Source organism: Crinia signifera, chromosome 6 (assembly GCF_055691185.1).
Source record: "Crinia signifera chromosome 6, ASM5569118v1, whole genome shotgun sequence".
NCBI lineage: Eukaryota > Metazoa > Chordata > Amphibia > Anura > Myobatrachidae > Crinia > Crinia signifera.
The window spans coordinates 28276485-28298574 of NC_139222.1; the positions used below are offsets into that span (position 1 = coordinate 28276485).

At 44.2% G+C, this 22090-nt stretch overlaps 1 protein-coding gene across 2 annotated transcripts; it reads right to left on the bottom strand.

Annotated features, from left to right (window-relative positions):
* Positions 1 to 779: 779 nt before the first annotated feature.
* Positions 780 to 20354, bottom strand: LOC146010148 (uncharacterized). Of its 2 annotated transcripts, XM_083151102.1 has the most exons (4): positions 20196 to 20354; positions 4899 to 5079; positions 2008 to 3807; positions 780 to 1923 (listed from the first exon to the last, which is right to left on the bottom strand). In XM_083151102.1, the coding sequence occupies exons 2-4, from the start codon at positions 5017 to 5019 to the stop codon at positions 1643 to 1645; spliced, it is 2202 nt and encodes a 733-aa protein (XP_083007228.1). In that variant the 5' UTR covers positions 5020 to 5079; positions 20196 to 20354; the 3' UTR covers positions 780 to 1642. The 2 variants fall into 2 exon arrangements, with proteins under 2 accessions (XP_083007228.1, XP_083007227.1); XM_083151101.1 differs by having other exon boundaries at positions 780 to 3807.
* Positions 20355 to 22090: the final 1736 nt, after the last annotated feature.

Consider the following 22090-nt stretch of genomic DNA (forward strand, 5'->3'; position numbering starts at 1 on the left):
GAACGCATTTCCTGTTTCTAATTGGAACGCATTGCTCCGTGCGACGAAACCGGAAGTTCCTCAGCACTGCGTCATACCTAATAAGTGTAAAATTAATAAAATAAAAAACACCTATCTATCTCTAATCTGCGCAGCAGCCTCTTCAGTATAGCACCCACTCCGGTGGGCACCTAAAAAGAACTGGGGATTCTGGGATGCAGTGGGAGGAGCCTACCACTCTAAAAGCTTTGGTATAGGTGCCTGGCTCCTGCGGACCCTCCTACATCCCAATGTGAAGCTGTGTCACCAGGACCATTGAAAGAGAAATGATTTATGCCCAAAATGCAGTATACAGCAGGGTACATGTATGCATAGGATTTGGCAGCATCACGTGAAGGAGATTTTGGGAGAAAGTCCAAAATATAATGGTCAAGGTGGGACTACCGGTACAATATCTGGATGTAACTATGTATTTTGGGCATAAACCCACAGGTAAGGGCAATGACCCGTTTATACCGCCGGTGGAGAACCAAGCTGCTCTGGCAAAAGTAATAATAGCAGGGAAATGGAGGCGCATGAGGCACCGGATTTATACCACGGGATCCATCTGGTAAACCATACAGTAGATAATGAGAAGTACACATACACCAAAAGTAATAATGTAAGAAAGTGTCATCAAACGTGGGAGAGATGGACGCTGTCAGAATTCTATGAGGCTTATACAGGAGTATACACAACAATGCATATACATTACACAAATCCACACTATTACACAGGACCAAACACAGGAATAGGTTTATTATAAATGGCCGTATACAGAAGGTGAGATAGATGAGGCACAATGTAAGTTTAGTATAATCGGTATAATGACATCGCTTGTCAGACATAAAGCACATATACACTGCACAGATATAAGGTAGGGGAAAGGATAGGATGTAATGTCTCATCTCTGTATCATACGCATATTGTAATAAGAAATACTGAATAAAAATAAGATCTGGGCAGCGATTGGAAGGATGTTTGTATCCCAGGATGTAAATGTCCCAGGAGCAGCCTGGCTTCCTGCTGAGCTGGTGCCTGGAAGCCTGCAGTATGATTACAGTAATGTGGGGTACACATCAGGATGATTTGGCCCAAAATGAGCCAATTTAGATACAATCTCAACCGATTTTATGTAAATTGTCCATTTCACTGCCGTTCTGATGCGATCCCGATCCGACGTGCAGCCCCGCGGATCGTTAGGTCTTTTCTGAGATCCTACCATTGAAGTGGGTTCGGGTCGCGATCACATCAGATGCAGTTCCTGAGCGTGTCATAGGCTCCGCCATATAGTGAGCAGGTCATACATTCCCCTAACAACCCGCTCACAAGCTGCATCATGCTGGTGTATACTCAGCATAAGCCGGCAGCTCTGGAGAGGGGGGAGGGGGCTGGTTGTGGAGGAACATCAGCCAGGACAGTTTCTGCTAGCCTTACATTTAAGAACCCATGGGTAGCTCCCACAGTTTCTAGGGGGTGAATCGAGCCTGCATTGTTTTGGGGAGACTACTCTCAGATGATCCCTGTGCATGCAACAGGGGTATCCTCACATCAATGCTCATGTTTAATGTAGATCTGCTCATCCAAATGTTATTGTTCTGGTATTTACAAAGTATACATTTATTTATAAATCATGTCCCACACTGTAAGCATGGAAAAGGCTTCTCTGATGTCTAACAAGATGTGATTTATTTTTAAAACATTTCCCACATTCAGAGCATGAAAATGGTTTCTCACCTGTATGTACCCTCTCATGTAGAACAAGATTATATTTATGTAGAAAACATTTCCCACACTCAGAACATGCAAATGGTTTCTCACCTGTATGTACCCTCTCATGTAGAGCAAGATTGGATTTATTGCTATAACATTTCCCACATTCAGAGCATGAAAATGGTTTCTCACCTGTATGTACCCTCTCATGTAGAACAAGACTGGATTTATGAGTAAAACATTTCCCACATTCAGAACATGAAAATAGTTTCTCACCTGTATGTTCCCTCTCATGTGTAACAAGATTGGACTTCTGTGCAAAACATTTCTCACATTCAGAACATGAAAATGGTTTCTCACCTGTATGTACCCTCTCATGTGTAACAAGATGTGACTTACAAGAAAATGATTTCCCACATTCAGAACATGAAAATGGTTTCTCACCTGTGTGTTCCCTCTCATGTGCAACAAGACTGGCTTTATGAGTAAAACATTTCCCACATTCAGAACATGAAAATGGTTTCTCACCTGTATGTACCCTCTCATGTAGAGCAAGACTGGATTTATGAGTAAAACATTTCCCACATTCAGAGCATGAAAATGGTTTCTCACCTGTATGTACCCTCTCATGTAGAACAAGATGAGATTTATTTAGAAAACATTTCCCACACTCAGAACATGCAAATGGTTTCTCACCTGTATGTACCCTCTCATGTAGAACAAGATTGGATTTCTTGTTATAACATTTCCCACATTCAGAACATGAAAATGGTTTCTCACCTGTATGTTCCCTCTCATGTGTAACAAGATTGGATTTCTGTGCAAAACATTTCTCACATTCAGAACATGAAAATGGTTTCTCACCTGTATGTACCCTCTCATGTGTAACAAGATGTGACTTACAAGAAAACGATTTCCCACATTCAGAACATGAAAATGGTTTCGCACCTGTGTGTTCCCTCTCATGTGCAACAAGACTGGCTTTATGAGTAAAACATTTCCCACATTCAGAACATGAAAATGGTTTCTCACCTGTATGTTCCCTCTCATGTGTAACAAGACTGGATTTATCCCTATAACATTTCCCACATTCAGAGCATGAAAATGGTTTCTCACCTGTATGTACCCTCTCATGTGTAACAAGATGTGACTTACAAGAAAACGATTTCCCACATTCAGAACATGAAAATGGTTTCTCACCTGTATGTTCCCACCCATGTGTAACAAGATGTGATTTATGAGTAAAACATTTCCCACATTCAGAGCATGAAAATGGTTTCTCACCTGTATGTACCCTCTCATGTGTAACAAGATGTGACTTACAAGAAAACGATTTCCCACATTCAGAACATGAAAATGGTTTCTCACCTGTATGTTCCCACCCATGTGTAACAAGATGTGATTTATGAGTAAAACATTTCCCACATTCAGAACATGAAAATGGTTTCTCACCTGTATGTACCCTCTCATGTATAACAAGATGTGACTTAAAAGAAAACGATTTCCCACATTCAGAACATGAAAATGGTTTCTCACCTGTATGTTCCCTCTCATGTCTAACAAGACTGGGTTTATTCCTATAACATTTCCCACATTCAGAACATGAAAATGGTTTCTCACCTGTATGTACCATCTCGTGTGCAACAAGACTGGATTTATGAGTAAAACATTTCCCACATTCAGAACATGAAAATGGTTTCTCACCTGTATGTAATCTCTCATGTGAAACAAGATGTGATTTACGAGAAAATGATTTCCCACATTCAGAACATGAAAATGGTTTCTCCCCTGTGTGATGTCTCTGATGTAAAGCGAAAACTGACTGACTTATAGAACTGGATGGTATTGTATCATCTTTATGATCTGTACTGTGTGTAGTAAGGTCTGAATGATCAGGAGAAGGTTCCTCATGACTAGAGGGACCAGATGAAATATCTGCACTGGGAAATGTTGGGTGTGTATTGGGGATAATGGGGTTTTCTTCTGGAGAATCTTGTCTGATGTTCTTATCTTCTAGTATATAATCTGGAGACACAATGAGATCTCCCTCCGAGGTATTCCTGCTTGTGCGCCCATCTACAGGAAACAGATGAATGACAACAGACAGAATTGGTTACATTGAGAAGGAAATGTTCATGGAGGTTTTATAACTTACACTGAACATGTCTAATGCTGCGCACACACTGGCCGATATATCGCTGGTCCGTCAGCCAGTGGGCACCAGTAATATGTCTGTAACCAGCGTGATCTCTACAACAGAGCCGATGGCCGATATATTGGTGCATTGTGCTATGGGCCTGTTTCTGGATAACCTGGTACCAAGTCCCAGAGTGCCAACCTGACGAATAGCCGCTACCCCACCCGGATCCCCTCGCATGTGCCCAATGCTGGAGAGATCATTGAAATCTCCAGGGCTCAGGGCAGCTGACGCCATGTGAAGTCAGCTACCCGCCCCTGGCACCTTGCGTCACGCTCAAATTTACATGGGCGTTCCCATCCATGGCCCATCACCACCAGTGCCCCCGTCCGTCCGTCACCCCCCCCCCCCTCATCCCCTCTCACCCCCCAGCACCTCATCTTACCACATCACCTTGCACCCAGCCACCTTCCCTTTCCGCTCCCACCCATTCCTACCTTTCGCTCTCTCCCAGTCCCCTTCTCTCTCTCCTCCACTCAATCTGCCCCCCCCTCTCCCCTGCTCTCTTCCTTCTCTTAATTGTTATTTTGTCTAATTAAGTTATACAGAATACCTATTGGGAGCTGCAATAGCCATAAGTCGTCTTATAATTATCTCGTCAGACAGCATTAATTTTGATTATTATATTTTGAACATAAAGTATTAGCGCCTGATTATCATGATTTTCCTTTTCCATCAGAGAGTGTGGGGAGGAGACTGGTCAGATCTCTGGGCTGGTAACACACAGTGACATGATGTGAGGGGAGAGCAGGAGTATAATAGGGGCTGATGGCTCCTGATGTAGGAGATACACCAGAGAGTGTGGGGAGGAGACTGGTCAGATCTCTGGGCTGGTAACACACAGTGACATGATGTGAGGGGGAGACCAGGAGTACAATAGGGGCTGATGGCTCCTGATTTCTTAGATAGCTGTAAAGCTGTATTAATAGAACAAGGAAAATACTGTATGCAGTAAATGATTATTACTCACCTGTGCTGATATCTGTAGGGATTTCCTCCTTCTTACACTGCTGATCACCCCTCATATGTGTGTCTTCTGTCTCTGTATCTTCTTTCTTATCTGACACATAAGACTCTTCTCTTATCTTCATATCCGTCACATACGTCTCTTCTTCCTCTGTGTCTTCTGCCTTAATATCTTCAAATTGAACCTACAAAAAAATATCTCATTAGTAATGTCTGATGCTAGGGAGATTACACAGTTCAATATCCGTGCATAGGACACACACACACACACAACCACTGCAATTCATATAGTGACAGTCACTTTGGTATATTGGGGAGACCCTAACTTCCCACCTACCTGATCCTCTTGTGGGGTCCTGTGAGTCTCCTCTGTACAGTGCTGGGAATACAGAGGACGGGGACATCTCTCTGGGGTATCTCTGTTACTGGGCCCATCTATAGGAGACACGCAGTGACTGAGGACATTATATGTATGTGATTATCCTGGGAATACAGAGGACGGGGACATCTCTCTGGGGTATCTCTGTTACTGGGCCCATCTATAGGAGACACACAGTGACTGAATTTCTCTTTCAATGGTCCTGGTGACACAGCTTCACATTGGGATGTAGGAGGGTCCGCAGGAGCCAGGCACCTATCCTAAAGCTTTTGGAGGGTAGGCTCCTCCCCTACTGCATCCCAGACTCCTCAGTTCGTGTTAGGTGCCCACTGGAGTGTGTGCTATTCTAAAGGGCTGCCGGAGCAGCCGAAGGAGTAGAGTTAGTTAGGGTTTTTATTATTTTATTAACTTTTACACTAGCTAGGTAGGCACAGTGTGAGGATTCTCATTAGTGAATCCTCACACTGCTAGCGCAGCAGGAGCTGACAGAAGCGCGTCCTGTCAGCTCGCTGTGCACAGGGGAGACGCTGTCTGGTCTCCCTGTGCAGCGCTTACAGCTTCTTTTAAGAACCTGCCGTGGCTCCGGAGCGTTCTGAAACCGGCTTCACGCTAGGTGGGGATCATGGGGGACAGGCGCTCCGTGATGGCGGCGGCCATTTTCTGTGGAGCTTACACACTGAGCTCCTATATGAGAGGACAGCAGTGTGTTACAGGCATGTTCCGAGTGGTCCCCAGCTGAGGGGGAGATACTGGAACTAGGAGATCCTACAATGGGAGCGGCTGTCTGGGGGTAGTTGGCGCCAAAAGTCACAGACCCCGCAGCAGCAGGGACTTGGTCCCTTCCCTCACTCTGTTTTGGCGCCATTCAGAACGCTTGCAGCAGAGCTGAGCTGGCTGACAGATCCTGACAGAGTGATTGGATTTCCTGGGCATCGCTTTCCCCATTCTGAAGACTACAGAAAGCTAAGTGAACTGAGTATATTGGTTCTGTATATAATGTCTGTACATTTAATGCTGTGACTGTGTTATTTGAGAACATCATGTCTGAGCAACAGTCTGTGGTTTTGGGGGAGGGAGCCTTTAATGCATTGAGTGCTTGCAGTGGTTGTACACTGAAATTTGTCCCTGAGCAGATAGCAGGGGGCGCTTATGTATTTCTTGCGCTGCTGTGAAACCCATGGGGAGTGAACCCCAGAGGGTAGTGCTATCGGAGCTTGCGTGGGCTAAGTCCCTGGGCAGGTCTGAAAATGCTTTGGTGCATTACTGGACAGGCAGAGTGATGGCTGGTAACTTCCCCTAGACCACTGCCATTCTCTCAGCAGTCCTCTAGCTCTTTGCCTCGGACCCAGACAGATCCTGACTTATTACAGGTCATGCAGGATACTGCTAAGGCAATCAGCAGGTTTAATTACTTGTTGGACAAGTTTTATGGTTATTCTGTGGGGACCCCTAAAAGGTCTTATTCAGTGCCATTGTTAGCTGCTGATGAGGAAGGAGAGTACACAGACATACCCTGGGATCAGGGTGATGTTTCTGAAGAGTCCTCAGCCTCAGGGGTGGAGGATTTGATTACTGCTGTTAAACAGGCATTGAATTTGTCTGTGAAGGATAAACTCCTGCAAAGGTTGTTTTTAAGAGACAGCGTAAAGAAACTGATATCTCCCTGCAGACGAGGGTTTACAAGATTTATTGGAAAACCCCTGATAAAAGGCTTTAGATGCCTAAAAGATGTTTAAGCCTGTATCCCATGCCTAAGGATCATGCAGACCTCTGAGAGAAAGTTCCAGTGGTAGATACTTCTGTGGCATGCTTGTCAAAAGTCACTGTGCTACCAGTGCAGGGGGGGAACAGCCTTCAAGCAAGGCAATGGTTAAAAGGGTGGGCAAAACACTCCGCCCTCGGATTGCTTCAGCCTGGGTCTCTAGGGCCATGATTGGTGGGTCATTGACCTGTGCACTATTTGACATACTGTTCCTTGTGTGTTGTTACTTGCGGAGAAGCTTAAAGCTGCTGCAGAGTATTTGATTGAGGCTGAGCAGGAAACTCTCAAAATGGCTGCCAGAGTTTCCTCAGTGTCCGTCAATGCCAGGAGAGTGCTCTGGCTTATAGCTTGGGAGGCAGATAATGAGTCTAAGAAGGCTTAGAGGCAATAGCTTTTAAAGGAAAGCTGTTATTTGGATCAGAACTGGAAGAGATTATTAAAGCAGGCCACAGGTGGAAAAAAGCACTTTCCTGCCTACCCCTGCAGCCAAGCAGACATCAAGGTTTTCTGCTTTCGGGCCGTCCTTTCGGCCCTCCCCTAGAGGAGGTGCGTCCTTTCGAGGACAGTCTTTTAGGGGATAGTCTCAGTCCTCCAGGGGCAAGGCCCCAAAGTCAAAATTTGGTTCCTTTCATAAGAAATCAAAGGAGAGGACAAACCCTCCGCATGACTGCCAGGGGTTTTGCCCGGCGGTTATCAAGGTGGGGGGACGTCTGTCACTGTTCAAAGACGCATGGGCACTGTTAGCCCGGGACTCTTGGGTGTTAGAAATTATAACCCAGGGTTACAAGATTCCCTTCATAGGTCTTCCGCCGAGAAGGTTCATTCCTACACCACTACCAAAGGAGGCTCGGCTCCGTACGGCTCTCTTGGGAGCGGCTCATTCTCTTTTAGAGAAGGATGTGGTAGTCCCGGTCCCCAGAGCGGAGTGGAAAAAAGGCTTTTATTCCACTCTGTTTTTGGTGCCCAAACCAGACGGGTCTTTCAGCTGATCCTAAACTTAAAGTCATTAAATATCCGTTTGTGGGTAGACCATTTCAAAATGGAGTCTCTACGGTCTGTGCTGCTAAGCCTGGACCAGGGAGAATTTTTGGCGTCCATGGATGTCCAGGACGCATACTTGCATGTTCCTATCCACCCAGAACATCAGGCTCTATTGAGGTGTGCAATAGGAGACATACTCTTGCAATTCCAGGCGTTGCCCTTCGGTCTGGCCACAGCGTCAAGGGTATTCACCAAAATAATGTCAGTAATGGCGGCTGTGCTTCGACTGAGGGAAATCACAGTGATTCCATTTTTGGACGACCTGCGGTTCAAAGCGGAGTCAGCAGACAAGTTGAAGAGTCACTTGGCAGAAGCCATCAGGTTTTTGCAGATTCACGGCTGGCTTTTAAATTTACAAAAGTCTCAGTTGGTGCCGTCACAGAGACTCCAATTCTTGGGGGTTGTTCTGGATACCCAGTTGCATCGGGTGTTTCTACCAGAGGCAAAGGCCAGGGATCTGGCTGCCTTGGTACAGGAGATCCTCGGGTCTCAGAGCACATCAGTATGGAGGTGCCTCAAACTGCTGGGGAAGATGGTGGCGTCTTTCGAGACGTTACAGTTCGCCAGGTTCCACTCTCGAGTGTTCCAGTGGAACATTCTGACAGACTGGTCAGGGAATACTCAGACCAAGATGTCAGAACAAATAGTGTTGTCTTCAGAAACTCGATCCTTCCTGAAATGGTGGACGGAGGTGGATTCCCTTCAGTGGGGTCGGTCCCTGCAGTCCTGGAGCTGGCTGGTAGTCACTACCGACGCCAGTCTCAGAGGCTGGGGGGCAGTAGTCTGGGACCTGCGTCTGCAAGGCTTGTGGACTTCAGAGGAGTCTGCCTTACCGATTAACATCGTGGAACTGAGGGCTCTGTGGAAGATGTTTTCTCTGGCGGGAGAAAGATTACAAGGGCTCCCTTTAGGGATTCAGACCGACAACGCCACAGCTGTGGCATATCTGAATCACCAGGGAGGCATACGCAGCAAGCTGGCTATGTGGGAGGTGTTCCGAATCTTCTTGTGGGCGGAACAGAATGTTCCAGCATTATCAGCAATATTCATACCAGGAGTGGAGAATATAGAGGCCGACTTCCTGAGCAGGGAGGAGCTGATGGAAGGGGAATGGAGCCTGAACCCACAAGTATTCCACCAGATTACACTGAGGTGGGGAACCCCGGATGGGGACCTGATGGCATCCAGGTTCAACCATCAGGTACCCATGTTTTATGCCAGGATGAGGGATCCACTGGCAGAAGCAGTGGATGCCATGACTATCCCCTGGGAGGGGAATCTTCTTTATGTTTTTCCGCCAGTTCCAATGCTGGCAAGAGTGTTGAAAAAGATACAGGCCCAGACAATTCCAATAATTTTAGTGGCTCCAGATTGGCCAAGGAGGTCCTGGTACTCGAGGCTTCAGAGATTGTCTGTGGACTCGTGGCGTCTACCTCTGAGGTCAGACCTTCTAAAACAAGGACCGTTCAACCATCTGGATTCAGCTCGATAAATTTTGACGGCCTGGCTGTTAAAACCGCCATTTTGAGGAATATAGGATTCTCAGAGGCGGTGGTTAACACAATGATTAAAGCCAGAAAGTCAGTGTCTTCTGTAAATTATTATAGGGTCTGGAAGACCTATATTCGATGGTGTGAAAGACAGCAGTCACACACACATCACGATTTAAAATGGCTAAATTGTTGGAGTTTTTTACAGGATGGCCTTTCCTCTGGGTTAAGCCTTCAGTCACTCAAAGTACAGATCTCGGCCTTGTCAATTTCTTTCCGAAGAAGGATTGCATTAATACCGGAAGTACAGACCTTCCTGCAGGGGGTTTCTCGATTGAAATCTCCCTACAAGCAACCAGTAGCGCCATGGGATTTATCTCTGGTTCTGGAGTGTCTTCAGAAGGCGCCTTTTGAGCCGTTGAGGTCGGCTGACCTTAAATTCCTTACATGGAAACTGGTATTTCTGTTGGCAGTGGCGTCAGCAAAAAGAGTATCGGAGTTGGGAGCTTTGTCCTGCAAGTCTCCCTCCCTTATATGTCATGATGATAGGGCTGTCTTTCGGACAGTACCCCAAATTTTTACCAAAAGTAGTCTCTGCTTTTCATCTAAATCAGGAGATAGTTGCCACTGCTGCGGGGGGCGTGACTTGGAGTAGTATGGTGTAGCAGCAGCACGCTGTAGCTCCCTCCGCTTATCCGCGCTATCATGCTATAATCCCCCCTGGTGAAGTCTCAAGAAATCCTGAAAACCCAAAGAAACCCCAATAATTATTGTTAATGTGCGGGTAAAAGCTATTTGCTCCTGTACCTTACGCGCGGAGTCTGTTCTGAATGAGAGACACTGGCTGCAGGTCCCTCACGATCGCGACGGAACTGTTTCTCTGTGCTGAGTTGCTGCACGGCCGCCTGGAGGGACACGCGCTGGACTTCCGGCGGGCGCGCGTGTAGACAGAGCCGGGACGTGAGCGGCAGGCAGCGGCACAGACAAGAGGCGGATAGGCGAGAGGCAGTCACGCAGGACCCTGCTCTCGCTCCCCCGTCTGAAACGGGTCTCAGGCTCCCTGCTGCCCTGCTTACATCGAGAGACTGCGCAAAGAGTCGGCACAGAGAATCCGGCTCACTGGCGCTGAGAATCGGACACCACTGGCTATTATTGTTGAGGACTGGGCACCAAGACACAACTGCTGGGCTCATTGAGCCCTATACTACGGCACAGGTGCATGGAGTTGTGGGGCAAAGATAAAGCAGGTGTGTTGGCTGCAGTAAAGCATCTGCCAAAGGACAGCCTGGAAGCACAGACACCAGCAGCTGCCAGGATAACAAAGAGGTGCTACTATTACTTTGCGGTCCCTCTCTTCTTCTAAGTGGACACATAAAACAAAGTTGTGGTAAACCAACTGATCCGGCCGATACTGGTACTTCCTGGACCAGTGGAGTATACCAGGAGTTGGGGGCAGAGCTCTGTGCGGTGGGCACACCACTAAAGGTACTATATATATATATATATATATATATATATATATATATATATATATATATATATATATATATATATATATATATATATATATATATATATATATATATATATATATATTTTATTTTTTTTGGCTATCATATTTTTTTTCCTGCTTCACCATTTACTCCTCGCTGTGAATTTAAAGGGGTAGCCGTGGAGGATAATAGTTGTGGACTAAGTATACACTGCAAGGCCCCCTTAATTCTGTGACATACTGACGCAGACAGGTGCCTATTCTGAAGCTGGTCACTCTCTTACTGGGATACAAGAGAAAGGGAAAATCATTGGTCCGTATTAATCTTATGCACGTAACTGTTTTCCCTACCTATCCCACCCTGCTCGAACTGAAATATGGGGAAGACTGGTACTGCTGCGGCGGCAGCTGCTAAGCTAGAAAAGTACTCACGAAACGCTCAGTCGTCCAGATCCAACACACAAAGTGTTCCAAGTTCACCAGCCCCACATACGGAAATAGACAACTCCATTAACGAGCCAGTCCATTCTACACAGCAAATAATACAAGCAATATCTGAATCAGAGCACAGGGTCACGGAAAAAATTGGCCAAGTACAGTCAGATGTGTCCCTGCTCCGACAAGATTTGCAGAAAATGCGTGAGAGGGTAACAGAAACAGAGAACCGTATATCGCAGCTGGAGGATGACTCCTCCCCATTAAAAAGAAAAGTGGAGGACTTATCAACCCAAGTGGCAACAGTTCAGTCTAAGCTCTCAGATATGGAGGGCAGACTGAGGCGAAACAATATACGAATAGTAGGCCTTCCAGAGAGAACCGAGGGCACCGATCCAGGAAAATTTGTTGAAAGTTGGATGACACAACTATTCACTAAGGAAGTATTCTCTCAACAATTTGCTGTTGAACGGGCACACAGAATACCGGGGGGAGCACCTAAGCCCGGAGCCCCCGCAAGAACATTAATAGTTCGCTTCCTGCATTTCAAAGACAGGGACACTGTGCTACGTTTGGCCCGAGTAAAGGGTGCACTTCTGTATGATAATCATGCAGTCTCTCTGTATCCCGACTTTGCCATTGAGGTACAGAAAAGCCGGGCCAGCTTTTCACAGGTCAAACGCAAATTGAGAGACAAACATATACAGTATTCAATGCAGTTCCCAGCGAGACTGAGAGTTGTCTATGAGGACTCAACCCATTTTTTTAACAATGCCGCAGAAGCAGAAAAATGGGTGGAGGAGCGTCTCCGCACTATGTGAAGTTTGGGGGTTTATACATAAAAAATTAAATGTTTTTTTTTTTTTTGGGTGCCAGGAGATAAAGTAGGAGAATCTATGTGATGAAGTAGACTCTCCATAACAACTTATGTCTATATGTGGGAAATAATGTCTATGTGTTCTCTATATATATATATACGTAACCCTCATAGATACTTGCTGGCACAACACTACGGGCATTCTGGTTGTTAAATAATTTATCTTTTTTTTTTATTTAAGATGATGCTGACTATGTTAGATAAAGCTGTAGATCTACGTGATGAGGTAGATTCTCTAGCTATGATGCATATTGCAGCATTGGTGGTTTATTTATCTAGTTATTTATTCTTTTTCTCCCTCCCTCTTCTCTTTGGGTCCATCCCTTTTTGAGGCATTAGTAGCTAAAGTAGGAGAATAGAGATTCTGGTTGGCATATACTATGTGTATTCTTGTACCTAATTTCTCCTCTTTGGGGATATAATATTTAAGAAGGTGGAGAATATGATAGATAAAGCTGGGGATCCAGGCGATGTGGTGGATTTCCTAGCCAAGGAAGTGAGAGATATACACTGGTACTGTATCTATTTTTTATTATTTTTCTTGGTGTTTCCCTATATGGGTTTTTTTTTTTTTCCTCATTTAAGACGATGCTGACTATGTTAGATAAAACTGTAGGTCTACGTGATGAGGTAGATTCTCTAGCTATGATACATATTGCAGCATTGGTGGTTTATTTATTTAGTTATTTATTAATTTCTTCTCTCCCTCCTCTTTTTGGGTCCATCCCTTTCTGAGGCATTAGTAGCTAAAGTAGGAGAATAGAGATTCTGGTTGGCATATACTATGTGTACTCTTGCACCTAATCTCTCCTCTATGGGGATATACTATTTAAGAAGGTGGAGAATATGACAGATAAAGCTGGGGTTCCAGGCGATGTGGTGGATTTTCTAGTCAAGGAAGTGAGAGATATATACTGTTATTTTTTTTTTTTTTTTTTTTTTTGTTTGTCCCTTCACCAGGGTAACGACTAAGCAAAGGGGGAGTAACCATAAACTACAGATCGAGGTAGGAAATTATTTCCTGCATCTCCCAAAAGGGTTAAGTTAGGTAGTTTATTTTATCTAGGGAGTTAGGTATTCCTCGGGGTGAGGTTATCCAGGGCGGGCTAGGGTGGGTACCAGGGACGATACTAGGGAAGATGTCTGGGTTGGGGTCTATAAATGTATGTCTTTATTATTATTATTTTTTTTTATTGTTAATAGTCTTTTCAATATGGATGTTTAAGGTCAGAGAGAAAAAGCTTGAAACTCAAACTGTTACGTATCTTAATGCAATACTCGTAGAGCGCAGAGTGAAGTCAATTGTGCTCATTAATACTATGAACCAAAAAATATATATAAATATACATTATGACTAAACGAGCACTGGGATTGAATATTATGAGCTGGAATGTCAGAGGTCTAAATAATAACATCAAAAGATCCCTTGTGATGTCTCAGATTCGTAAATACTCGGCAGACATAATCTGTCTATCTGAAACACACTTATATGGAGATAAGATCAAGGCATTAAAAAAGCCTTGGATCGGATCCGCGTTTCATTCAACCTTCTCCCAGAACGCCAGAGGTGTAACAGTGCTGGTAAAAAAAAATGAATTTCCGTGTCGATAAGAGCTTGTTAGACACAAAAGGAAGATTTGTATTTCTTAAAGCAGTAGTAAATTATAAACCTCTCTATATAATAGCCATCTATATACCACCGCCTTACAACAATGAGGTCCTCCATGAATTATTAAAATTCATAGCAGACTATCCTGAAATTCCTATACTCTGCATGGGGGACTTTAATAATGTAATGTGTAAAAACTTAGATAGATGGAAAGAGTGTGGCGTAAAAATGTCTACCTTGAATAAAGGTGCCCCCACCCCCTTTTCTAAAATAATAGCGGAATTGGGTTTAATAGACATCTGGAGGCAGAGGAATCAAGAGTTGTTACAGTTCTCATGCTACTCACCCTCACACAACACCTACTCAAGAATAGACCTTGCCTTGATATCCCCTATACTAGCTCCCGCAATTACTGATGTAAAATACCTAGCTCGGGGGATCTCAGACCATTCTCCCATCCTGTTAACTATCGATCTAACGTTGGATCGTGGAGAAGTGGCCTGGAAACTAAACCCCTTTTGGTTGGAGCAGATGGGCTCGGGATTGGGAGGGATATGTCTTGGATAATAGGCAATATTCTAACATCGATATTAAACATGATGCCCTAAAAGCAGTGATGCGGGGGACATTCATAAAAAAGATCACAGAGATAAAAAGAAAGGGAAAGATAGAGGAAGACAATTTGGCAAATAAATACCAGTTGCTTGAATGGGAATATATTAGCTCTGGGAATGGCAGTGTCAGAATACAGCTAATGGAAGCAAAACAGGAGTGGGTGGAATACTTGTATGATAAGACAAAAAGACAGATGCAGTTCTCCAGGCATAGGCATTACTATCAGACAGAAGTGGGGGGTAGCTATCTGGCATATTTGGCCAAAGGCGAAAACGGTAATAATGCAATATCCAGTATCAAAAATCCCCAAGGGAAAATATGCTATACGGCCGGAGAAATGGTGGAGGTTTTCTCGGGGTATTACTCTGACCTATATGATTCGGGGTGTATAACAAATCAAAAACAGATAGAGGAGTACCTAAGTCCAATAGATATGCCATCCCTCTCTCAGGCAGATTCAAATCTGCTAGAAGCCACATTCACTAGGGTGGAGGTAGGCCAGGCTATATCATCTCTTCCGGCTTCTAAAGCGCCGGGAAGGGACGGTATTCCTGCTGAAGTCTATAAAAAGTTTGCAGACTTTTTTGTTCCCTACCTTACAGAGTTGTTTAACTCATTATTGGAATGGGGCTCACTTCCGGCTACTATGTCAGAGGCACTGATTATATTGATAATAAAAAAAGAGAAGGATCCTCTACTCCCTGAATCATATAGGCCAATCTCGTTGTTAAATACCGACGTAAAAATATTGGCGAGAATCCTAGCCACACGGCTTAATAAAGTAATAACCTCCGTAGTACACCCAGACCAGGCAGGGTTTATGCCAGAGAGAGCCACAGCTCAGAACCTGCGACGTTTATACCTTCACCTACAGAGAGGCCAGAGTTTAAAGTCGGAAGCCCTGGTTGTGTTCTTGGATGCAACCAAGGCTTTCGACACAGTGGATTGGAATTTTATGTGGGCTGTGTTACGAAAATTGGCATTTGGACCCCAATTTGTCAAGTGGATTCAGATGCTATATGCATCCCCAGTGGCAAGAGTCTCAGTAAATGGGTATATCTCAAATTCATTTAAATTAAAACGGGGCACTCGCCAGGGTTGTCCCTTATCCCCAGCACTATTCTCACTAGTTATAGAACCACTTGCATGTTTAATACGGACAGACCCAGAAATAAGGGGGATTAAAATCGGGGAGGTAGAGGAAGTTATAGCCCTATATGCAGAGGATATGCTGCTTTTTCTGCAAGATGCTGGGAAATCCCTACAACAAACTCTGGATGTGGTAAATAAATTCGGGGATTTATCCGGTTTACGTATTAACTGGGATAAATCAAATATATTACCAATCTCAGGCCACATACCTGAAGATCAGCAGGCTGTATCCGTATTGAAGTGGACCACAAAAATCAAATACTTAGGTATATGGATTACTTCGTGCCCAAAGAGCTATGTGGACCTCAATATCCACCCAGTAACAGACGGATTTAAAGACCGTATGCATACATGGAAAAAGCTACCCATGACACTTACTGGGCGAATAAACTTATTTAAAATGATAATACAGCCAAAATATCTATACATCTGGCAGAACTCACCCATATATATACCAAAAAAGGTGTTCAGTGCAATAGAAAAATTAGTGGTTTCCTTTATATGGAATGATAAGTCACCACGTATAGCAATTAAAACTTTATACAAATCGAAAAATCAGGGAGGTTTGGCTCTTCCAAATTTAAGAAACTATTATATGGCGGCTCAGGCGGCACATCTTGTCGGATGGGTAAAAAACTCAAAGGATTTATTACTATATGCATATATAAGAGAACAGGTTGGCCAATGGGCTTCCCCATTGGCTCTGCTCCTGTCAGGAATTTCTACATATAAACTGCCTCCTATTCTTCGTCAGGCGGTCCTAATATGGAGGTCTCTTCATTCTGCAGGGAAATGGTCAGGGACAGATAAGGATTCACCACTGTGGTTCAATAGAAAATTTGCAGAATTAGAAAAATTATCCTCCAACAATGTATGGTACCAAAACGACATCGTAGTTATTAGTCAAATATATACCAATGGATTGCTTAAAACCTTTGGACAATTGCAAGTAGAATTTAATCTCCCAAATGAATATTTTTTTAGATACCTGCAATTGAGGCATGCAATCCAGGCCCAATTTGGGGGGCTCAGGATAGAAATATCCGAATCCCCGATAAAAAAAATGCTCCAAAATTTGGGTAATAGAGGCCGGGTATCCAGCCTATACAACACCCTGAATATATGTCAACATTTACCCCCAATGGAGAAATTAAAAATCAAATGGGAGATGGACTTGGGCCCAATATTGTTGGAGGATTGGGAAGCCATATTGGGATCTATTAAACACGCAACCTCTTCTGTTAGATATCAACAAATACACTACTTCTCACTCCATAGAACCTATCGCACTCCACTGGGGATGTATAAGGCTGGAATAAGAGAGGAGGATAGCTGCCCGAGATGTAGGGCATCAGAGGCCGATTTCCTACATATGATTTGGGTCTGCCCAAGAGTATATTCATTCTTGGAAAAGGTCTGGAAAGATATTAGGATAACAACTCCTGCCACAACTCAACTGAATCCCAGAACTTGTCTGCTGGGTCTAGAAATGGGGGGGGGATCACTCACCAATGCTCTATTCCTATGTTATTAGTCTGATCACAATGGCGAAAGTGATGATAGCTCGCATGTGGTTTTCAACTAAAAGTCCAGCACTGGCAGGGTGGAGAGCATTGGTTAGTGAAACCATGAAGCACGAAAAGCATATGTTCTATGCAAGAAACTCTAAAAAAAAATTTCATGAAAAGTGGGATAGATGGCGAGATCACTATTTGCTATGGCAGGAAGATGAACAAGATGAGATAACAAACCCAGTGTAAACTTCGCTAAAGGCGCAGGATTAGTCATGGTCGGTAAAGAGGGAAGCATGCATATTTTGTGCGTTTTTTAAGTCACAAATACTATAATACGTACATAACACACTTCACAAAAATCAGAGAGAACCACTCACACCACTTACAGAACACATAATTCACAATCATCACAAGACTATAAATAGAATTCCTCAATTTGTAGAATACACTACACAAAGATAGGAGAGGCAAGGGGAAGAATAAACAGAACAAAAAAAAAAAAAAAGGAAAAAAATGATAAAAAAAATAAATAAATAAATAAAATAAAGCTTTTTCACGATAAATGGGATAAGGGCAAGAACGTGAGTAGGAGATAACACTCCACCGCAAATATTTTTAAAAATACAGGAATAGGCTTGCTTAGCATAGAGTGCAATACGTCTATCCCAGATCACTATAAAACACAAACGACACAATATATATATACAATGTAAAACACAACGTATAATCACAAGAGTGCTACAAAGAGAAAGTTTATTTATTTGTTTTTTCTCTCGTATTACTAAAACTTGAACTTTTTGCACAAAATATCTAGCAACATAAAAGATGTAAATTTAAATGCATGAACAGTATTCTAAAAAAAAAAAAAGGCATGGATATCATCAACCGACTACAGTCCAAAATATGGGCACTATACAACAAACAAAATAAGGCAATATATAATAAGGTACAAGCAAAATTGAATAGACTAAATGACCTAAACAGACCCGATAGAAAAAAAACAACAAAAAAAAAAACCTTTCTCTACTTTATTGTGTGTGGGGGGGGGTACTCTGGAGGGGTGGGGGGTGGCTTGTGTTTATTGTAATTAGATGTATGCATGTATGTAAAAAGCAATGTTATGTCATGTCTTTTAAATGTAAAACTCAAATAAAGAAAACTGAATTAAAAAAAAAAAAAACAGGAGATAGTTCTGCCTATGTTTCAACCCCAGAGGGTTCAAGGAAAAGGGGCAAATTGAGGAATTTGGATGTTGTGCGCGCCTTGCGCATTTATGTGGACAGAGGGAAGTGTCAGGAAGACTGATACTTTGCTAATTTTGTATGATGTACATAATAAGGGTTGGCCTGCTTCTAAGCAGACCATTGCTAGGCGGTTGCGTTCTGTGATTGCTTTTGCATATACTAAAGTTGGTAGGCCTGTGACAGCCAGGATTAATGCGCATACCACCAGATCAGTCGCCACCTCTTGGGCGGTTCGACATGGGGCAACAGCTGAGCAGGTTTGCAGGGCCGCCACTTGGTCATCTGTTCATACTTTTGCCAAATTCGATAGGTTCCATGAGTTCGCGTCGGAGGACGCATCATTCGGGCGAGCAGTGATGAGAACTGCAGACCTGAGCGTACCCACCCAAAGGACCGGCTCTGGAACGTCCCAATGTGAAGCTGTGTCACCAGGACCATTGAAAGAGAAAAAGGGATTTTTGTAAGAACTTACCGTTCAAATCCCTTTCTCTGATATGGTCCAGGTGACACAGCGATCCCTCCCTTACGCTCAGTAAGTATGCCAGTGTTCATGATGCTTCATGTTATAATTGGTTGAAAAGTTAAATTTAAAATTGTGCATATAATATGTGCAGGCGTTGTACTGAGTTAATGTATTCCAGTGGCTTTGAAAGATTTAACTGAGGAGTCTGGGATGCAGTAGGGGAGGAGCCTACCCTCCAAAAGCTTTAGGATAGGTGCCTGGCTCCTGTGGACCCTCCTACATCCCAATGTGAAGCTGTGTCACCAGGACCATATCAGAGAAAGGGATTCGAACGGTAAGTTCTTACAAAAATCCCTTTATATTGTACATGTGGATTAGCAGATGATACGTGTATATAGGGGGGCCCCATATCTGCTCACCCCTGTACAATAAAACAAACTCTCCTCATACCCAGTGATGTGAGGGGCCAGTGATTCTCCATCATAACATCCCTGCACAGACCCTTGTGTTCCTCTATATACTTCCCATCCTGCGCAGAGAAATAGACAGTGACATCCTGACACCTTATAGAAACCCGACACAATCACCTCTCTGGTCGCATCCCTCGGTGTTACTGTATAATGTCCCATTCCCAGCAGTCACCTCTCCGGTCACATCCCCCGGTGTTACTGTTTAATGTCCCATTCCCAGCAGTCACCTCTCCGGTCACATCCCTCGGTATTACTGTATAATGTCCCATTCCCAGCAGTCACCTCTCCGGTCACATCCCTCGGTATTACTGTATAATGCCCCATTCCCAGCAGTCACCTCTCCGGTCACATCCCCCGGTGTTACTGTATAATGTCCTATTCCCAGCAGTCACCTCTCCAGTCACATCCCCCGGGGTTACTGTATAATGTCCCATTCCCAGCAGTCACCTCTCCGGTCACATCCCCCGGTGTTACTGTATAATGTCCCATTCCCAGCAGTCACATCCCCAGTGTTACTGTATAATGTCCCATTCCCAGCAGTCACCTCTCCGGCCACATCCACCTACTGTATAATGCCCCATTCCCAGCAGTCACCTCTCCAGTCACATCCCCCAGTGTTACTGTATAATGTCCCATTCCCAGCAGTCACCTCTCCGGTCACATCCCCAGTGTTACTGTATAATGCCCCATTCCCAGCAGTCACCTCTCCAGTCACATCCCCCGGTGTTACTGTATAATGTCCCATTCCCAGCAGTCACCTCTCCGGTCAGCAGCTGGATGATCTTGTTGGTGAGATCCAGGATCCTCTGCTCCTTGTCTCTCCCATGTATCAGTGAGTGAGGTGGAGGCACTGTGATGGGGCTCTGGGTCCTGCTCAGTTCTCCTGACACACAGGGATGGCAACTGGGTGTCTCATGGTCACTGGATGTCTTCTTCACTACTTTGTAACCCTGTATATTGGAAAATATACTATTACTGCATGCACTCGCATACTTTGCCCATACCTTACCGTTTAAAATATAAAACACTTCTACTCGCATATAAAGCTATTAACCATACTGCACCATATATCTCTTTACTTCACAAAATATCTCCCATCTCGGCCACTGCGCTCTACACAAGATCTGCGTCTCTCTCCTGCACGGATCACTAGCTCCCATTCACTATTACAGGACTTTCATCGGGCTGCTCCCATCCTATGGAATTTCCTTCCATGCACAATAAGACTCTCCACTAGCCTCCAAACTTTCAAGTGTTCCCTGAAAACTCACCTCTTCAGGCAAGACATAATATTTAAGTACCATACGCATAACCCTCTGAGGCACTTATGTATTATATAGCTTCCCTTCTGGACTTGCAACTTGGTGGGACTGCTATGCTATTACTGGGGCCTGTCCTTGTGTTTCCCTCCTATGTCCCTATAGATTGTAAGCTTGCAGCAGGGCTCTCCTACCTCCAAGTGTGTCTGTTGTTACCCAGTTCGTTTTAACACTGTCTAAAATTGTAAAGCGCAAAGGAATCTGCTGCGCTATATAAGAAACTGTAAATAAAAAAATAAATAATAAACTCCCAGTCATCACCCTCTATTAGTGCTATGAGATGTAATTCCCAAGATCCACCAATCAGGTCACTGTAGTATTAACATAACAGTGATATATAGTTACATAGTTACATAGTAGGTAAGGCTGAAAAAAGACTTGCGTCCATCTAGTTCAACCTGGAATAGATATCCATTGACACTCTCAGATATCCTCACCTCCCCAGTCATGTCCTTGTATTATTACTATAGATATGTGATATCACAGTGACGCTCCCACATCCCCTCACCTCCCCAGTCACCTCTCTGTATTATTACTATAGATATACGTGATGTCACAGTGACACTCCCAGATCCCCTCACCTCCCCAGTCCCGTCCCTGTATTACTATAAATATAAGTGATGTCGCAGTGACACTCCCAGATCCCCTCACCTCCCCAGTCACATCCCTGTATTATTGCTATAGATATAAGTGATGTCACAGTGACACTCCCAGATCCCCTCACCTCCCCAGTCACCTCTCTGTATTATTGCTATAGATATACGTGATGTCACAGTGACACTCCCAGATCCCCTCACCTCCCCAGTCATGTCCCTGTATTATTACTATAGATATACGTGATGTCACAGTGACACTCCCAGATCCCCTCACCTCCCCAGTCACGTCCCTGTATTATTACTATAGATATACGTGATGTCACAGTGACGCTCCCAGATCCCCTCACCTCCCCAGTCACGTCCCTGTATTATTACTATAGATGTAAGTGATGTCACAGTGACACTCCCAGATCCCCTCACCTCCCCAGTCACGTCCCTGTATTATTACTATAGATATACGTGATGTCACAGTGACTCTCCCAGACCCCCTCACCTCCCCAGTCACATCCCTGTATTATTACTATAGATATAAGTGATATCACAGTGACACTCCCAGATCCCCTCACCTCCCCAGTCATGTCCCTGTATTATTGCTATAGATATAAGTGATGTCAAAGTGACATTCCTAGATCCCCTCACCTCCCCAGTCACTTCCCTGTATTATTACTATAGATATAAGTGATGTCACAGTGACGCTCCCAGATCCCCTCACCTCCCCAGTCACGTCCCTGTATTACT

Coding starts and splice junctions, on each gene's coding strand:
- LOC146010148 (XM_083151101.1), bottom strand. CDS start 5,019: ATGAAGATAAGAGAAGAGTCTTATGTGTCAGATAAGAAAGAAGATACA. Junction 3,808..4,898: donor CCCTACAGATATCAGCACAG/GTGAGTAATAAT, acceptor TGTTTCCTGTAG/ATGGGCGCACAAGCAGGAAT.